The sequence below is a fragment of the Zosterops lateralis genome (assembly GCF_965231275.1).
Source record: "Zosterops lateralis genome assembly, chromosome: 2".
Lineage (NCBI taxonomy): Eukaryota > Metazoa > Chordata > Aves > Passeriformes > Zosteropidae > Zosterops > Zosterops lateralis.
The window spans coordinates 87,556,265-87,574,067 of NC_139763.1; the positions used below are offsets into that span (position 1 = coordinate 87,556,265).

Below are 17,803 nucleotides of genomic sequence, written 5' to 3' on the forward strand. Positions count from 1 at the left end.
TCTCCACCTTGGTTTTGAAGCCAAGGAAAGAACGGGCGTCTAGTCAGGGCAGGAGTTGTGCCTTTGGCTCTGGATGAGGGGGAGAAGGAAGACAGCGGGAGCAGGGGTGAAGGGGGTACTGAGGAGTGGCTAAGCTTTCCCTGGAGGAATTCGATCTGCAATCAGCTATGCGGAGGATCATTTTCCTGTGGGGCTGCATCCTTCTCCTGCCCAGCACGGCTGGAATGCCTGCAATGCTGTAAGAACTTCACTGCTTTGCAAATGTGCTCTGGTCTGTGAGGGATCCTGCGGGGAGGGTGGCAGTATGACAGAAATGGGATGGAAGTCTTAAGGTGAGGAGTGTTTCTCCAGAGAGGCATTATTTCTCACGTTCCCAGGGTTTCACTTGGTTTCCATGTGCCCTTTCCCCACATTCCCCCTGCTAATTGGCTCTTCCTTTAGTGCCTTTGATGTAAACCATGTATTTCAGCAAGGACTCAAGCAGAACAACTTTCTGCATGTGATTAATTCTGAGCTGCCAATATCTCATCTCCTGCTGTGTTCCAGAATATGTTTCCTTTGGGCTAAGCTTTTCTTCCCCCAGTCATAGGTCACCATTTAACAGTTTAGCCAGCAAAGCTGAGTGTCTTTACAAGGTGAGCAAACAGGAGCCCAAGTATCTGTTAGGGATGCTCTTGGTAAAGCAGTGTGTTCATTCAGGCTTGGCTGGCCTTCTGCTCCCACCACACCTTTTCTCAGACCTCTGACAAGGACAATTCCCAGCACAGCTTCTCTTCATATACTTTGTCAGGAATGCAACTCCTGTTCCAGCAGGCACTGCTGTGATATCCTGGCTTCTGAACTTGTTCTTACTTCTTTGAAGGCGTTTGGTTTTGCAGCTGTGGCACAAGTGCAAACAAAAGCATGACTGTGCTTGAACAATAGATGTAACAGTGAAAAATATGGCAGTGGGTTGTAGCTGGGGCTGGGTTCCCTCCTGCTGTATGTGGCGTGGCATGCACAAGCCCAGTTTTAAAAAACTTCTCCAGTGGGAGTACTTCCTCTAGGACATGTTTCATAGGCTGACAAGCAAAGGATGTGCTTGCCACTGTTAACCTTCAGCATGAAGATTTTCTTTATGGAAATACCACTTGCTTCAATAGGTTGTCTGCTGTCCTGCCTGTATTCCAATTTTTTTTGTAGATTCATGATCCAGCTTGGATCTTGGGATGCTTGGATGACAGCCCCAGAGATGTTCTTTCTTACTTTTACAGCTCAGAAGGCAAGGGCAAGGGATGAATTTCTAAAGGGATAAAAGAAAATGTTCCAGAGTAAAGGATCATTAAGAGCAAGGGAGGTATGGGAGGTTTCAAGCAGTAAATTTTCAGTGCTCGCTCATCCCATCCTTTGGCACCAGTGGTAGGAGGGAGGTGCCATGAGTCAGCTCCAGTAGGAAAAACAAAATGTTGTTGGTGTGTGTTTTGAGATCCCCAAGGCAGCTTGGCAGGACTCAAGTGTGACAGCAGTCAAAGTCTCTTGGCCAGCAGGACTTTGACTCCCTCCTGCCAGGGTGCTGAGCTCCAGCTGAAAACTGCCAGCAGGTCACCTCCCTTCCTCCTGCTTTTCTGATCTTTCCAGGTCCTGCCCTCTGCTTCCTGCAAAACATGCTGCTGGCTGAGCAGTCTGTGGGAGGAGTCAGTGATAAGAATTTTGAAATCTGCTTGAATATTGGCTTTTTTGTTGGTCCTAGATGCTACAGTACAGTAAAAGATGAAAAAGAAACTGTGAACAGCTTTTTGGTGTTATGGATGCAGCTCAGAGTAGATGCAGAGATGGGAGAGCAAGTAGAGAGCAAAGAGGCCAAGAGTGTCAGGAGCTGAAGTGAAAGTGCTCATCAGTCTCTGTGGCTAGGACATGAACCTGGGACACTGGGTCCCTCACATGGGGATCTAGGGCATTGTTTCTGAGCCCAAGAGTAGTAGGAAAACCAACCAACAAAACTGATGGAGATAATGTAGTGTGGTTCAGTGAAAACATTGAAGACTTGGGAAACCTGCAGAGACTCAAGCTGCTGCTGATCCCTTGGGTATGTGAGGAGGTTCCTTCACCTTATTTTCACTTTCAATTTATAAGGCAGTGACTTTATAATTTTATATGGGCATGCAGCATATAGTGCTGCCTCACTGTCAATGTCTGCAGTACCCATAGATGAGAACAGTATCATATCCCACTGGTGTCAGGACAGCAGAATGAAGAGACCAGAAGTCTTTTAGGAAGTACCTAAATAGAGGTCAAAACCTGCCCTCTTAGAAAATCATTTAACCTGATTTTTTTTTTCTTTTTTTCTTCTTTTTTCTTTTTTTCTTTTTTTTTTTCTTCTTTTTTTTTCTTTTTTTTCTTTTTTTCTTTTTTTCTTTTTTTCTTTTTTTCTTTTTTTCTTTTTTTCTTTTTTTCTTTTTTTTCCCCTCTTTCCCTCTTTCCCTTTTCTTTTTTTCTCAACAGAAACTATGCTGTGGCAATACCATCTCAGCTCTACTACCCCTTCTCAGAGACAGTGTGTCTCCAGCTCAGCAGAGAGGAAGTAGTCCCAATCCATGTGTCAGTCACCTTGCAAAGCAGAGCTGGGAATGAGACTTTGATCACTCAGTCCATCTCTCAATTCCCCTTCTTTCACTGCACAAGCTTCCAGGTGAGGAAGATACTTTCAAGGATTCTCACTAGGGTGGATATTGCATGAGTTCTGCTCTTGCTGGGCCGGAATGCAAAGAATTGTGTCTTCCCAAGAAGGCATCTTAAATGGCCAGTGAATCTGGTGCTTCAGCCTGCATAGGGCTGCCAGTGTCCTTCCTGCTATGTAGCCCCACTAATATTTTACCCTTCTAGAAAACCTTTTGAAATGTTCTGTGAAGTCTTTCCAGACAAAAAGGACTAGAGCAACCCAAACGTAATATCATAATCATTATTCCAAAAACCTCAGGATCAGTGAATGGATCCACCCTGAGTGATGTCTGTAACTATACCTGCAGGTCCCTCCTCCTGTTGGAAACCCTGATGAAGTTGCTTTTGTTGTTATCACAGTCATGGAAGCCAACTCAGAGTTCCAGAAGAAACAGAAAGTCCTAATCAAGCACGCAGACAAGAAGACTTTTATCCAGACAGACAAACCTGTATACAAACCTGGACAGATTGGTATGGACAGAATGCCATGTCTTGTGAGAGAGAGAGTGGTCCTCAGGCCACAAAGTGTGGGGTACTCTGCAGTCCTCTGAGCAGGACCTGCTCAGGAAGGGAGGTGGGCCTCAGGCTTCCTTTTAGACTTTGAGGGGTTTGGGAAAATCTCTCTCCTATGTCAGCGTGCCGTATGCCACTGTGAACAGGGCTTGTATGTTTCTCTTGATGCATGAGAAAAGATTTAGAAGCCACTCATGATTTCTTCAGTCAAAGCCATGAGTCTTTGTCAGGCCCTAAATTCCTCTTTTCCCCACAGACTTCCTCACGTGAGGATTGCATTCCTACAGCTCCCACCACTGCTCTAGCACAGCTCAGATCACCACAGGGTTCAGCTGTTTGCCCCGTGCCTCTCCACACTTTCTACTGGGATGACCTTCACTGCAGGCAAGACTGAGTGGCCCACCACAGCTCCACTGTCCAGGAAAATGCTCTTTCCCACCACCACAACAAGTCTTCCCAGAAAGCCCCACACTTCCTCTCCTAACACTTTTTTTTTCTAGCAGGCTGCCAACTCCTAGCAGGGCTTTGAGCACAGGCCTAGGAGTGGATGGCTCTATCTACTGCCCACATCCTCTCAGTGAAGCAGTGTACATATCTATCTTAGCCATGTGTTCGTGTTATTTACTATTGAGAGACTTGATTTCATTTCAACCAGTCCTGTTTTCCTTTTGCTTTATAGTGAAGTTGCGGATTGTGACCTTGGATCAGAACTTTATTGCCAGCAGTGAAACAGTAAGTCAAGAGGGAAGATACCTGAAGTCTGGAAACGTTATGAGCTGCCTGCATGTCTTCTAGATCAGTGCTTGTACATGTGTGTACAGCTGGTCTCTAAATTGCTTTTGGTGCTTACGAATAGTGTTGGTTCCCACCTGCAAGATAGGAGCTGCTCATGATGTTGGGTTATGAGCAGTCCCTGGGAATTGCTTAGAGAAGACTGATGGATGGCTGAGGAAATAAAAAATACCAGGGAGGTGGATGGTAACTTACCTGTAAGCATCCCACCAGTAACTATTGTTTCCTCCCCACAGCAGCGCCTGGTGGAACTGAAGGTAATGCTCCTACCTTATTGAAAGTGATGAACTCTTCTCACCCTGGGGAAGACACAGGTTTGGAGATGGTGGTAGGGAAATATGGATGCAGAAAGTCAATTACCTCAGAATGAATGGGAACAGTCCTTGGACTGCTTGTCCTTCCTTCATTCCATGTTGACAAGTTTGGCAGAGCAGTGTCATGACACTGATCACACAGGGATCCCTGCAGTAAATCATGGGTGCCACTGAAAGCCAGCAAATCTTCCTAGAGTGGTTACTGGAATTCTAGTCCCTTTAGCCTATGAATTGAAGACTTGTGAAAATCCTGAAGTTTCCTTAAGGAGACTTTTATATTTACCATATAGAAAACAAAAGTTTGACCACTTAGTGTTATGACTGCACAGCTAGAAACACTTCCTAAAGCATCTTTTAGGCTATTATTCTCAAAATCTGTTCAGTGTAATTACTGTGCTGAGGAAAGACACCTGATAGTGGTGTTGGGGTTTGTAATACCCATGCAGAGAGGTCAGAGCCCCAACTAGGAATGGGCAGTAGTTAATGTACATGTCATACTCAGCAAGGAATCACTACATAAGCACACAGTTTCTGAGACATCTCTGCAATGCTTTATGCCAGTTTATGCAGACATAGTGCTCTGATCCAGCTCTACCTTTTCCAACAGCCGTGCCCACTTGTTCCACATGAGGTTCCCCTCACCCATCAACTCATCACAAAGCTCCTACTGGCTGGACAGGGTGGCTGTACCCAGAGGTCTGCATCCTGCCTTCTCAGAAGCAGCAGTGGGAGAACTTCATGACTGGGCCTCAGTGGTTCCCCTGCAGGGAGTCCTGGACTCGTTTCCCCTTTCTTTCCTGGGGATTCAAGTCATCACTCCCTAGAAATCACTCCCCAGTAGCTCATGCCTTGGGCAGAATGTCTCCACAGTGACCTTGTGGGCTGTGCCAGCTTAGGTGGCCACAGAGAACTCTAAGAAGGACCACTTCTTTCTCTTAGTGAGACAGGCAGGCAGTAAACAACAGCTTTGCAGCAGTCAGAGATTATAGTGCCACCAGGGAACAATTATATGATAGATTTACTTTGTCAATGAGACAGGGAGAAAAGTCCTTTGCTCTTTGAGCTTGGACTCACCTGAGCACTGTAGCTGTGGCATAGACCTGGACTCTCAGGAGAAGAGAAGATGTGGTCAGACCATGCCCTGGGATCTTGGACATCCTGCAAAAGAGTCTTTTTGCTCTGGAAAATAACTACTCTCTACTACACCTGTGCAGGACCCCAAAGGGAACCGAATTGCACAGTGGCTGGATGTCACACCTGTGGGAGGCATTGTGGATCTGTCCTTCCCGCTAGCTGCAGAAGCACCGGTTGGAGAGTATACCATCAAAATGCCTGACCTCACACGCACCTTCAGGGTAGAGGAGTATGGTAAGAGCCTCAGGAAGCTGGTGGCAGCAGAGAAAGGTGTATTGCCAGCCTCCAGCCCCCCGACACAGCTGGATGGGCCATGCAGCTGTGAACAGCTGTGCTGGTTGTGCTGTCTCCTGCAAAGTGCAACTGCCTGCCCATAGGTGTAATCACTGACCCTCACCCAGGCCCACTGGCTTTCTCCTCACCCATGTCCTGAGGATGGGACTCAGACAGTGTCCCACAGGTGTGCTCTGGGGAGCAGACCCAAGCTACCTACTCTCATCCCGTTCTCCTAGCTGGGTTGTTGGTGTATTCCTACCAGGCCCTGTGCTAGTAGTCAGGGAATTAAAGGAGAGATTTATTTTTTTCTTCTGTAAACAACCACTTAGGAAGGATCACAGCAAATTAAGTCTTTCTAGTCTCACTGAATTATATTTCTCTTGCTTTCACACAGTGCTGCCCAAGTTCAGTGTCTCCATCCAGATGCCTCAGGTGGTCACCATCCTAGAGGAAAACTTCCCTCTCCACGTCTGTGGCATGTGAGCTGACTTATCGTGGCAGAAGGTGCATTTTTACTGGTTTGGAAAATGCACAGCCATCAATAACTGAGCTCAAAATGCTCTCTACCAACCCTACCCCCACCCCAAGGGCTGGTACTCTGGCATCCTTTGCTAAGCAATTCTCCTGAACTCTCACCTTTCTCCATATTCTCTCTCCCTGCCTTCTCTGTGAGTCTGAAAGTGTGTCAGTACATTCCTTGAATGTAGCATGTGCCCTACAATACAGCACCTCTGTTGTATTTGTTAGTGACAGTATTGTAGGAATAATGGCTCAGCTTGTGGCCAACACAAAGTCCCTTAGCCCTGCCTGGTGGGACTAGTGTTGACTTGGAGAGAACTCGCCCACCACTGCCTTCTGTCTCAATCTGATGAGGTCATTTGTAATTTTTGGCCTCCTCTGCTGGTGAATACACTGCAGGCTGCTGGGCTGTGTAGCTGCAAACCGCAGGATGGAGCTGACATTACCCACTCTTGAGCCAATGTTTCTGTGTAAGTCTCCTGTGCTCCCTTTGCCAGGTACACGTATGGGAAAGCAGTCCAGGGCAGCGTGAAGGCTGTGGTGTGCCGTAAACACCTCCGCTACGGCTGGAAGTCTTCCAAAGCCAAGCGCAGTATTTGTAGGGAATACACTGGAGAGGTGAGCACGTGGGACACCCACCCCTTCTGCAAAAGGGAGGAACAAGGGCAAAGAGACAGAATAGTCTTTTGCCTTCATGATTGGTTAACAAATGCAATTTCGTATTCCCAGACAAATGAGGATGGCTGCTTTTCCACTGAAGTGAATACTAAGATCTTCCACCGGAAGCATGGTGATAATTATGATTTCAACCTGGAGGTTGAAGCTTTCCTGAAAGAAAGTGGAACAGGTAGAAAAAACTGATTTTACACTTTGTGAAAAATCTTCTAATTTACACTCATAAAATGTATTTATCTTTGGGTTTTTATCTATAAGATAATTGAGTTCATCCAATCTTGATGCCTGCTCTGGCAGTCATTTTGACAGAGATGGGCAAGAGCTGCTTTTTCTTGTCTTCTCATCACATTAAAAATGTGTACAGAGGTGGGCCAGGCCAGGTTCTCTTGCTTTTAAACATATTTTAGAACAATCCAAGAATGAGATGTTATTCAGAGCAAGTAGAGATAACCAAGGCCCTGACTGTGTACTGTTATTAGCTACTCATTAGATTTATCTCCACATCCCAGATAGGGAGATAAGGTTTCTTATAACAATCTGGCAAGATTTTGCAAAGCCTTCCTTACAGGGAAATGTTTCACAGCCCCTTGCCAGAAACAGTGACACATTCACTTAACAAACAGCTGTGGGGATTTCAGATGGGTACACAAGGACAAGACATCAGACTGCAAGCTACCATGGGAAGGGCAAGGAAAAATGCTGCCTTCTAGTGACTGCTGTGAGGAGGGAAGGAGAAGGAAGAAGACAATTATGAGTAGGACCATCTTAAAGTGGGAAAGAGTGTTTGAGAACTCCAGATATACTGCTGTCATTCTGTCACATCAGAATGTAGGAGGCACTACAGCTGAATGCATGTGTTTTAACACACACATTCACACATAGGAGACTGTAGTTTCTCCATGCAACTTCAGGAGAAAATTAAGTTGCACAGAGAAACTACAGTCCCCTATGAGTGACAGGCCACCCCTTAACTGAGTTCATCCAATCCTGATGCCTGCTTAAACATGATACTCATCTGCATGTGCCTCCTGTCTTTCCCAGGGGTGGAGTTCAACACCACTGAAAACTGCAAGGTCACTTTTGATATCACAACTCTCCAGTTCTGGGGGACAAGCTACTACTATCAGCAAGGAGCTCCCTACTATGGAAGTGTGAGTGAAAAGGAAAGAAACATATAAAGCCTAGTGACTGGGCCTAAGCAGGTGGTAGGCACAGAAGTGCCATGGGGTCCCCTTGTTCTGAGTTGCCCAAAGCTGACAGCACAATCCTCTGTCCCAGTCCCTCCTTTGACATATCTACCAAGAGGTTATCCAAAGGTATGACTGCAGGATCTGTGGCTTTGCAGGATGAGACGGCTGCTGCATAAATGGGGAAGGGTTGGAGAGGTTAAAATTCACACTGAGAGTCCCTTTGCAGGGTGAGGGACTGGGACTTCTATTGGGAGGTGGATTTTCAGTTCTGACGCCTCCAATTCTCTGACTGTTCTTTGCATTGTTACAGCTGGAACTCAAAAGTGCCAATGGGACACACCTGAAGAACAAGAAGATAATTCTTACAGTGTCCTATGGGAACAGGAAGCAGAGCAAGACCTACCTCACGGATGACACTGGGATGGCCTCCTTTGTCTTAGAGACGTCAGCATGGGACAACAGCAGTAAAGTTATACTACAGGTTAGGAAACAGTTACTGCAAACCAGTCTGGAGCTAAGTAGGTAACTAGAATTGAAATACATTATAAGGGCAGATCCATGCTAATACTTCATCCACAAACACCACACAGAATCAAAGAATTCAGTGGTTTGATCCAGGCGCTAATAAGCCACTGTACATAGTCAAATGATCTGGCTTGCTCCCAGGGCAGCAGCAGCATTGCAGAATTTCAGACTTCAGCCAAAGCCCTAGTAGAGTACAGCTCCCTGCTCCTGTTCAGGCACTAGTTATCCCAGGGTGTGGTACAGCAGGCAATGCCAAGCTCCCAGAAGAGGAGTGATTGAACTTGGCCTAGGTGGAAATAGACACCTTACCCTGGGATAGTTCAGAGCCCACTGTTCAGTCAGTCCTGGTTTTGGCATAGGAAGAGCTGTGAGAAATCCTCAGGCAGTATTTTCTGTGCCACAGGCCAAGTCCCAGCCGGAGGACGCGAGCAGTCGGAACATGAAGGTGTCTTACGGCATGGCATCGCTCCCACTGAGGGTCTTCTACTCCTCCAGCCACAGCTCCGTGAGGATCCAGCCTGGGCAGGCAGTGCCAGCCTGTGGGGACATGCTGCAGGTCACTGTGCACTACCACATACTCGCCACAGAGCTGGGCCACGGGGCTGCCAGGGCACACTTCTATCACCTGGTGAGTGTGGGGCAGTGAGATCAGCTCTGTGCCAGGTCTGTGCCAGCACAAGGCCCTTTGCTGGTCCAGGAATGTGGAGCAGAGGTACTCTTAACCCTTTGTTCTGGTCATTACCCTTTAGGTTATGGCCAGAGGGTTCCTCGTGCATCATGGCCAAACAACAGTGCTTCTTGATCCACCATCAGGTAAGAGCCTTTAACTACCAGGAATAGATTAAGAATTCAATGAGAAAGTCTTTCCAGCCTAGATGGAGAAGGAGAGAAAATGGATCTGAGACTAACAGGAAACCACAGAGCTGGCACAAAAAAATTATAGGAAATATGCTATCATTTTTCTGTCTTTTAATTTCCTCCCCCCCCACTTTTTTTTTTTCCTGCTGATCAAATGATTAAACTGTCAGAGTTTATCTGCCAAGCAGGAAATTATCAGCGACTTCCAAGGTAACTTATGGAGTCTTTCTGGGCTCAAGTGGAAAGTAATTTCTCTTCCGAGTGCTCACTGTTGCCAAGGTGTGTCGTGCTATAAAAACCTCCATCCTGGCCTAGCTGTGGTCTCCCTAAAAGCAAGGCAGAATAGTTTTTTTCCAAGAATCTCTACAGAAGTGTTACAGAGAAAGAGCACGTTGCTGCTGTAATCCTTGGATTGCAGACTTCTTTGCATCTTGCCATACTTTTTCAATTTTTCTTTCTTCCTTCAGGTCAGTACAATGGGGCTTTCAACATCACTCTGCCCACTGACCTAATTTCATCCATGGCTACCCTCTTTGTTTACACTGCCTTCCCTGAGGGACAAGTGGCAGCTGACACCTTCCGCCTGAAAGTCTCCAGCTGCTTCAGGAACCACGTAAGCAGTGCACAATACATGGAGGGGCAGGTAGGCTGGAGGGTGGCTAATGATCTGCAAACTGGCAGTAGATACCCAGCAGAATCCAATAATCACAACTTCCCCTTCCCTTCATCTCTCAGTGTCTGCAGTCCCCCTTTCTCCTGCTGTTTCAGGTGAAGCTTGGCTTCTCAGATGCAGTGGCTCTCCCAGGATCTACTGTCCATCTCCATTTGCAGGCTGCACCAGGCTCCCTGTGCAGCATCCGTGCAGTAGACAAAAGTGTCCTTCTCCTGAGGCCGGAGGCTGAGCTATCCAAGGATACTGTGAGTCACTTCAGTGCTGACTGTTGCTGGTTAATAAGGCAAGGTGGATATACCAACAAGTACATGAATGGGGACAGGCCATGGTTTAATGAGAAAAAATGAAGGCCAACATCAAACACCAGCCAAAATTTCCAGTCTCTATGGAGGGTGGGTTATTCTAACAGAATAATCCACTGTTATCCCCAGCTACAGCCTGAAGTCACATCCTTGTTAGACTTACAGTGCTTTACCACAGTGGCAAGCAGAAGGCAAGAAACATCCATCTCCTAAACTGATTCATGGGAGTGCTCTGAAAAAAAGAGTCATGCTAAAAAAATGCCAGACATGGGATAGGCTCCATGTCTTTGTTCCAGCTCACATGAACCAGACAGTCCTTCCAGAGAGTGGGCTCTAAGTGGTGTACTGGCAGTGGAAGGGTCCCTTTCCTCTGCTAGACCTTGGTCTAAGGACACCTGAATTGCCTCATGACACTGTCTTGGTGGATCCAGGATGTGTCTTCAGTCAGACAAGAAGCTGTCAAATGTTTCCACCATACAGGGAAGATGTTCTTACTGTTTGCATTGAGTTCAAAGGTATAATTATTAAGATAGAAGTGGCCACAACTATGCAGCCATTACCCAGAGTTTGGGGCTCATGTTCTTCTCTGTTTGCTATACATCCAAAATTTGTGGAGGCTCTCCATAAAATTCAAAACCACTTGAGGCTGGATTTTTGTGTCAGGCAGGATCTGAGCTCAGCCTCTGAGGTCACAGGATATCTCTGGAGAGAAATGAAAATCTTCCCACCTCTCACACTGACCTGTACTGTTTTCATTCTCTCTCTACAGGTGTATAATATGTTCAGCTATGCTCAGGAGCAGCTCAGCATCCTCACAGATATCTACAGTGACTACTGCACTATCCACAGGAGCTCAGGAATCACTGATGCCTCTCAGACCACTCTATCACCAGGAATGAAGTCACCATTCATGTACAATAGATACTCTTATGCAGTGTCCCAACCAGATGTTTATGAATTTCTGAAGGTAAATCTAATTTCCAGAAAGCCTGTAATATCAGAGCTGAGCCCTTTTGTATTCCAGGTCAACACTGGGTAACTTCACAGCTTGTCTTTCCTGTAAATGCTGGTAACTTCACAATCTTAATTTGCTAAGCTTCTGAACTAAGAGATCAAGCAGATTCCTAGAACCCAACTCTCCATTAGTCCCCTTTAGACTTGCTAGGGATTGGAAGTGGAGTGGATTGTCAGCCTGTGTCAGAGAAAACTGGAGGTTGGAAAAGCAAAGTACCTGAGAGAAAAGGGGGACCCAGGGAAAACAGAGAAAGAATCGTAGAAAGGAATGGCAGTGAAGGATAAAGAAAAGCCTGGGTTAAGGTGGGCAGCAGACTGTGGTGCCAAGATAATGACTTTGTGTACAGGCATGCACATGCAAGTGATCATCCCCACAATCCTCTGGCATGAGGACCAGGCTCTGGGAGCAGGACAGTTCTGCCTTCTCTCCTGATATAAATTTGCAGGGTGTGCTGGGGTCCAACAACACAGAGTAGCTGTGATATGCTGGGAGGTGGGGAAAGAGACAGACCCTTGGACACACCAATACCCTCCACCTTCTTTTCTTCCCTTTCTTTCCTCCAGAATGCAGGTCTAACATTTTTAACCAGCCTTAAAATCAAGTCTCCAATAGAGTGCCGCACGCAGACCACTTTTGACTACGACTACATGTGTACATCTCGATTTTTCCTGTTTCTTTGGATGTCACGGGTAACATATAGGCTGCACATGGGCAGCTGAACATGCAGAGCACTTAGGAGCTGGGGATGGCTTACAGAGATGAGTGGGAGGTTGCACAGGAGATGTGCTCCACAGGGAGAGGAGAAAGGCCCTGGCATGCGTGTGTGTCCAGTGCACTGGTGGGGCAGAGGGGTGGCTGCACAGTTCAAACCTGTTTGGAAGCTTCAGCTGGTGAGCAGAAAGATAATATGGTCAAGGAGGGAAATGGGGCATCTGTGTCAGGAGAGAAAATCTGTTTGCAAGACTAGGAAAGTCCTTCTGGAAACCAGAGTATGAACCAAGATTGGTATTGGGCAGTATCTAGGCTTTTCTGCAGGGAATGAGAGCAAAACTGTGAGCAGGTAAAATGTTTCATGGGGGAGCACACATACTAGAATCCCCCTGGCCTCCTGGGTTGTCTTGTGGAAGATAATGATTAAGTTGAGGGCATCTTGGAGAGGACAAGGGGATGTGGGCTGGGAGTGGGAGGGATGGAGAACTGGATTTTTCCCAGCTGAACTCTATCCTGGTTTGCTCTGCCTTTGAATGAATGCTTGTATTCCCAATAGCTCTTGACGAGCTGGTAGAGTTGGACAGCTTGTACCCAGAACTAGATGCTGCTATTGAAGCTGCTGAGGCAGAGCACACTGAGCTGGACAGCGAGTCAGTGCCAGCACGTACCTGGTTCCCAGAGACATTCATCTGGACTCTGGTTCCCATCAAGTGAGTAATGACTTGGGCTGTGGCTACACAGGTCTACAGATTTTCTGCCAGACACAGTAGAGGGAATGGGCAGGAGCAGAGACAGGGCATTATTGCCTGCCGTGTACAAAGTAAAAGAGGGAAGGGAAGTATTAAGAAGTGGATAAGGACAATGGAGTTTTCGTTCAGTTCTTATCTCTGCTTGAGGTTTTCCAAATGCTTCTAGGAATTTACCATCACACACTCTTGCAGGGTGTAAAAGGCCTCCACAGATCCATAGCTCAACATTCTACACAAGGCAGGTCCCAGTAGATCAAGCTGTAGTAAAGTACTGTATCCCCAAGGATGGAGATCCCTCAAGCTGTTTGCATCTTTGACCACCCTCATGGTATTTTCTTATGTCATGTCAGAATCTTCCATGTTTCACCTGTGTGTTACCTTTTATCCTGTCAATATGCATTTCACAAGAGACATGTTCCATTGTCTCCACACCTTCCCAATAGGAAGTGTCACACTATATTCCATGGCACAGATTGGGTGTATAACACCCTGTGAGCCCTCTGTGCCCACACAAAAAAACAATTTCAGCTGCAGCACTATTCAGAAGCAAATTTTGGGTTGCATTTTCCTATCAAGTAATTTCTTACCCACCTGTTCGCTATCCTTCCCATATCTCTGCCCCACTTGCCAGGAATCCCCACCCCTTCACATGTGCTTCCATTTAATAGTCTGAATTTTTGCATTTGTCTTCCCAAGAGAAATCTTTCCAGGGTGGAGACAACCTCTTCCACTCTGTTTTCTCCTCAGTGATTCAGGGGCTGCTGAGCTAGCTGTCACAGTACCTGACAGTATCACAGACTGGAGAGCCATGACCTTTTGCACCTCGGAGAGCCATGGGTTGGGAATCTCAGAGGCCGCCAGCCTGCGGAGCTTCAAGCCCTTCTTTGTGGAACCCACTTTACCCTATTCTGTTTTCCGGGGAGAGTCATTTCCCCTGAAAGTCAAAATCTTCAGCTACCTGAAGGAGTGCATGGCGGTGAGTGGCTCCCTCCAGGCTGGTTTGAAGCAGAGGAATGTGTGGAAAGTACTAATAAAAACCCAAACAAAGGGGCTGCCTGCTTAGGCACTGGGCAAAAGACACCAAAGAAGTTGTTCAATTTAATTCCACACAGAGCTGTCACTGACCTGTTTATCCCTCCCCAGAAGCCTAACCTTACATAACTGCATGTCCATGGGACACTGCTGGTGTCCCACAGATACTGCAACAGGCCATCATCATACTCACCCTTGGCTTCTGGGATTGATTGTTATTTGAATTAAGGACCTGAATGGAAAAACACAGCAGCAGCAGCAGCTCTGTAACCTGAATTCCCTTTTGTTTCACCTCTAGCTCCAACTTAGCCTAATGGACTCCAGGGATTTTGAATTTCTGCATGAAAATGTCAGGTTCACTCTTTGCCTGTGCCCTGATTCAGCAAAAACATTTTCTTGGGATGTGAAGGCTACAAAATTGGGTAAGGGTTCAAGGGAGGGGCAGAGATGGGAGGCACTGGCAGAGCTGCTTGAGGAAGCCAGGGGTGGGCTGGAAGGGAGACTGGCCTACTGTGAAAAGCATGAGTGAGCAGCCCGAGACTGAGTGAACTAAAACATAGGCACAGATGTGCCAACCGGCCTCCTGATGTCTTGTTTTTCAGGGAAAGTGAATTTCACTGTCACTGCTGAGGCGATGGAGCGGGAAGATGTTTGCACGGAGCGTCCGGCTGTTGTGCCAGAGTCCGGAGGGAAGGACACAGTGGTTAAACACCTGCTGGTGAAGGTCAGGCTGCACTGCAGGGTTCTGGCAAGTCTGGAGCTGAGGTGGGCTCAAGACAGCCTGGTGGGTGGCTCTGGGAAGGATGAGTCAGCTGGGGAGGTGGGCACATTTTTCAGGGAGATTGGTCAAGGAGCGATTCTAAGGGTAGATGGGATTGGAGCTCCTCCACTAGATGGAACAGAAATGTCAGAACTGCTTACTGGCAGGGCAATGGGGTCAAAGGCCATGCAGCAGCTTAGAAACCTGGTTCCCAGTACAACTTCACTGTTGGCATGGATATCTCTGCTGTCTGTGTGAAGTCCTTTGCCAAGGCCCACAAGGATGGAAAAGGTGCTTGCACAAAGGTGGGGTGCTGCACAGCTGCTCTCTGATTTTACTGCTCTCCCTTCTGAGCTGACCAGCCCTTTCCCTACCAGGCAGAGGGGCAGCTGGAGGAAAAGACCCACAGCTCAATCCTGTGCCCTGAAGGTAGGTGCAGAGACCCCCAAATACTGTCTTACTGGGGCTGTGCTTGTGCACAGAATAAGGAGATCAGATGGAAGCAGTTTAATGGTTGAACAACTCTAGGACTCTTTGGAGGTGTGTAGGGAGCAGAAAATCAGGGATTTTGGAGCTTTTATGGGTAAGCAAAGCCATTCAGCCCTACCCAGTACTAAAAGCTCCTGGCAACTTCAAGCCACAGTCTAACCACATCACAGACCCTCACAAATGGGTGGCTGGATCTGTGTTATCCTCTTTTGAATGCTGATTTCACCAACAGATGAGATGATCCCAGACCTGTTTACACCCTCTCCTGGGGGACGGACACCTGTGACTCTGCCATCTTCCTCATGCCTGTTGTTCTGATGTTTTTGCCATTTGCAGGAACCTCAGCTTCGGAGACAATCTCTTTCACTGTACCAGAGAACATTGTCCTTGGGTCAGAGAGAGCCCATGTCTCTTTCTTAGGTGAGTCTTTAGAAGAATCGTGGGAAGAGTATTTTCCCCTGCAGGACACATCTCTTCTGGTGCCACTCTGTCTTCTTTAGCAAACAAAGTAATGAAAGGGAATTTGTACAGCAAGGTGTGGTACTGTCTTCCAGACCAGTATCCTATTTCTCCTATACAAGTGGCACTAGATGCATGTATAATTTCACCAAGCCAGGGGAAAGACAACCAAGTACCATGTCACTGTTCCTACGGGTATCACGTGAGCAGAGGTGAAGTGAGACCAGTCTTAATGGCTTATCTGGAGAACCTGTGAGATCAGAACAGTTTTACATGCAAGAATGTGTATGGCCCCCAAAGCTGTGGTTCTGTCCTACAGGTGACATTATGGGAACAGCACTGGACAACATAGGTGAGCTTCTCCAGATGTCCAGTGGCTGTGGTGAGCAGAATATGGTTCATTTTGCCCCAAACGTCTTTATCACACGATACCTTGAAGAAACAGGACAGCTGACTCCAGAAATCAGACAGAAGGCAATTGGCTATCTGGAAAGCGGTGAGTGGATTTCTCCTTGTTAAGCTGGTGATGTCCACTACAGTACTTGTATGGAAGGAGCCTCAGCAGAGGCCTGGTGCTGAGCAGGATTTGTACAGCATTACTTGCCTGACATCATGGTAGTTGCAGAAGTGTAAATCAGGGTAGTGCATGTCAGCAGAACAAGCAATACACAGCAGCTCTCTGCTAATTCCTGAGAGATAATGCTCTCTGTAATGATCAGCAGGATTGGTGGGGCAGGTTGGCACCTGGAGAACAGGACAGGCACACAGCATCTTCACTACCCCCAGCCTCTTCCTGCAGGATATCAGCAGCAGCTCCTGTACAAGCACACAGACGGCTCATACAGTGCCTTTGGGGAAGGAAGTGAGCCAGGAAACACTTGGTAAGCAACAATATCCAGACATAACTGAGGAATAACAGTTTGACCTGATCAGGCTTGAACTGGCTTGGATTTTGTTCTGGGTAAACTGAGGCAGTCTGAAGGTGTGGAGTTTTGAACAGAAATTGCTCCTGAGACCTTTTGGAAGGTGTCATGGCTTAAGCCCAGATGGAAATTAAGCAGCACTCAGCTGTTTGCTCAACACCATTATCATGCCAAATCTAAAACATGGCACTGTAACAGCTAGTGAGAAGAAATTAACTCCACTCTAGCTGAAACCAGAGCAATATCCATCTCTTACTCCATAAAATTTATGTCATGCTGGGTTTCACACTCCCCAATATGCCATCACTTTCCCTATTTATCTGTTTTGATAAATACACAAAATCTTCCTCTTAGTCTATGGAACACCTCTGTCAAATGTGACACTGAACTAACTTGAAGTACCCCTGTTGGATTGTTTGTTCTTAGGCACTCCAAATGAGACTGAAAACATGGCAGCACAGGCACCTTCTTTGCAGGTTTTCAGAATGCTTTCCAGTCCCAAACAGGACTGGAATGAGTCTGAGTGAGCTCACTAAATGTCAGCCCTCCAGGGCAATAAAGCACCCTGTTGGAATTAGCAGAGTTCTGAAGGTCTGAAGAATTGAATTCTTTTTCTCTTGCTGCAGATGGCTCTGAACTTAAGCTTTTTGAGCTCATGTGCATTGGTTCCCATTCTCCATCTGCACAGAGGCTGTGGCCTGCTGGTATTTCTATAGAGAGAATGTGGTAGAAGACACAGAGACTCTTGTCTCCTCTTGGACACGTGCATCAAGTGACAGTTCAGTTCTATTTCCTTCTTTCTTCCTTGGCTCTAGGCTTACTGCTCTTGTCCTGAAGACCTTCAGCCAAGCCCAGGACTTCATCCACATAGATGAACAAAATATAAAGGATGCTGCCAGTGCCCTGATTAAAAGTCAGACTCCATCTGGCTGCTTCAAGAGTGTGGGGAAGCTCTTCAACAATGGTCTGATGGTATGGCATGTCCTAGTGATTCATTAGGTACCTCAGAGCTGCTTCACTTTCTGTAAGGTCCAGTTTGGGTGCCAAGGACAAATGAACTCTGTTGCAGGAGGAAGGCTGTGACGTGTCCATGGTCACCCTTGGGTGACATTCAAGGTTTTCTAGTTACAGTGACACTTTTTCAAAGTTATGAATGATGAAGGTTTGCATTTGATGATGTGCTCTTGGAAAGTGAAA

General features: G+C 46.9%; 1 protein-coding gene across 2 annotated transcripts in view; it reads left to right on the forward strand.

The window, feature by feature from the left end:
- LOC310905990 (alpha-2-macroglobulin-like protein 1) overlaps positions 1-17,803 on the forward strand; it is a 24,873-nt gene continuing 7,070 nt past the window's right edge. Inside the window, exons 1-26 of one of the 2 annotated variants that reach the window (XM_083854948.1) lie at positions 1-238; positions 2,482-2,668; positions 3,006-3,168; positions 3,890-3,942; positions 4,242-4,259; positions 5,531-5,684; positions 6,121-6,205; positions 6,743-6,863; positions 6,975-7,092; positions 7,962-8,071; positions 8,421-8,591; positions 9,039-9,263; positions 9,385-9,448; positions 9,961-10,106; positions 10,262-10,411; positions 11,238-11,435; positions 12,047-12,134; positions 12,751-12,904; positions 13,691-13,919; positions 14,274-14,397; positions 14,578-14,699; positions 15,113-15,164; positions 15,561-15,644; positions 16,003-16,179; positions 16,483-16,564; positions 17,422-17,578. In XM_083854948.1, coding sequence (XP_083711074.1) covers positions 168-238; positions 2,482-2,668; positions 3,006-3,168; positions 3,890-3,942; positions 4,242-4,259; positions 5,531-5,684; positions 6,121-6,205; positions 6,743-6,863; positions 6,975-7,092; positions 7,962-8,071; positions 8,421-8,591; positions 9,039-9,263; positions 9,385-9,448; positions 9,961-10,106; positions 10,262-10,411; positions 11,238-11,435; positions 12,047-12,134; positions 12,751-12,904; positions 13,691-13,919; positions 14,274-14,397; positions 14,578-14,699; positions 15,113-15,164; positions 15,561-15,644; positions 16,003-16,179; positions 16,483-16,564; positions 17,422-17,578 — 3,303 coding nt within the window. In that variant the 5' untranslated portion in view covers positions 1-167. Of the gene's footprint in view, positions 239-2,481; positions 2,669-3,005; positions 3,169-3,889; positions 3,943-4,238; positions 4,260-5,530; positions 5,685-6,120; positions 6,206-6,742; positions 6,864-6,974; positions 7,093-7,961; positions 8,072-8,420; positions 8,592-9,038; positions 9,264-9,384; positions 9,449-9,960; positions 10,107-10,261; positions 10,412-11,237; positions 11,436-12,046; positions 12,135-12,750; positions 12,905-13,690; positions 13,920-14,273; positions 14,398-14,577; positions 14,700-15,112; positions 15,165-15,560; positions 15,645-16,002; positions 16,180-16,482; positions 16,565-17,421; positions 17,579-17,803 lie in introns of both variants that reach the window. The other variant, XM_083854947.1, reaches the window with a different exon arrangement.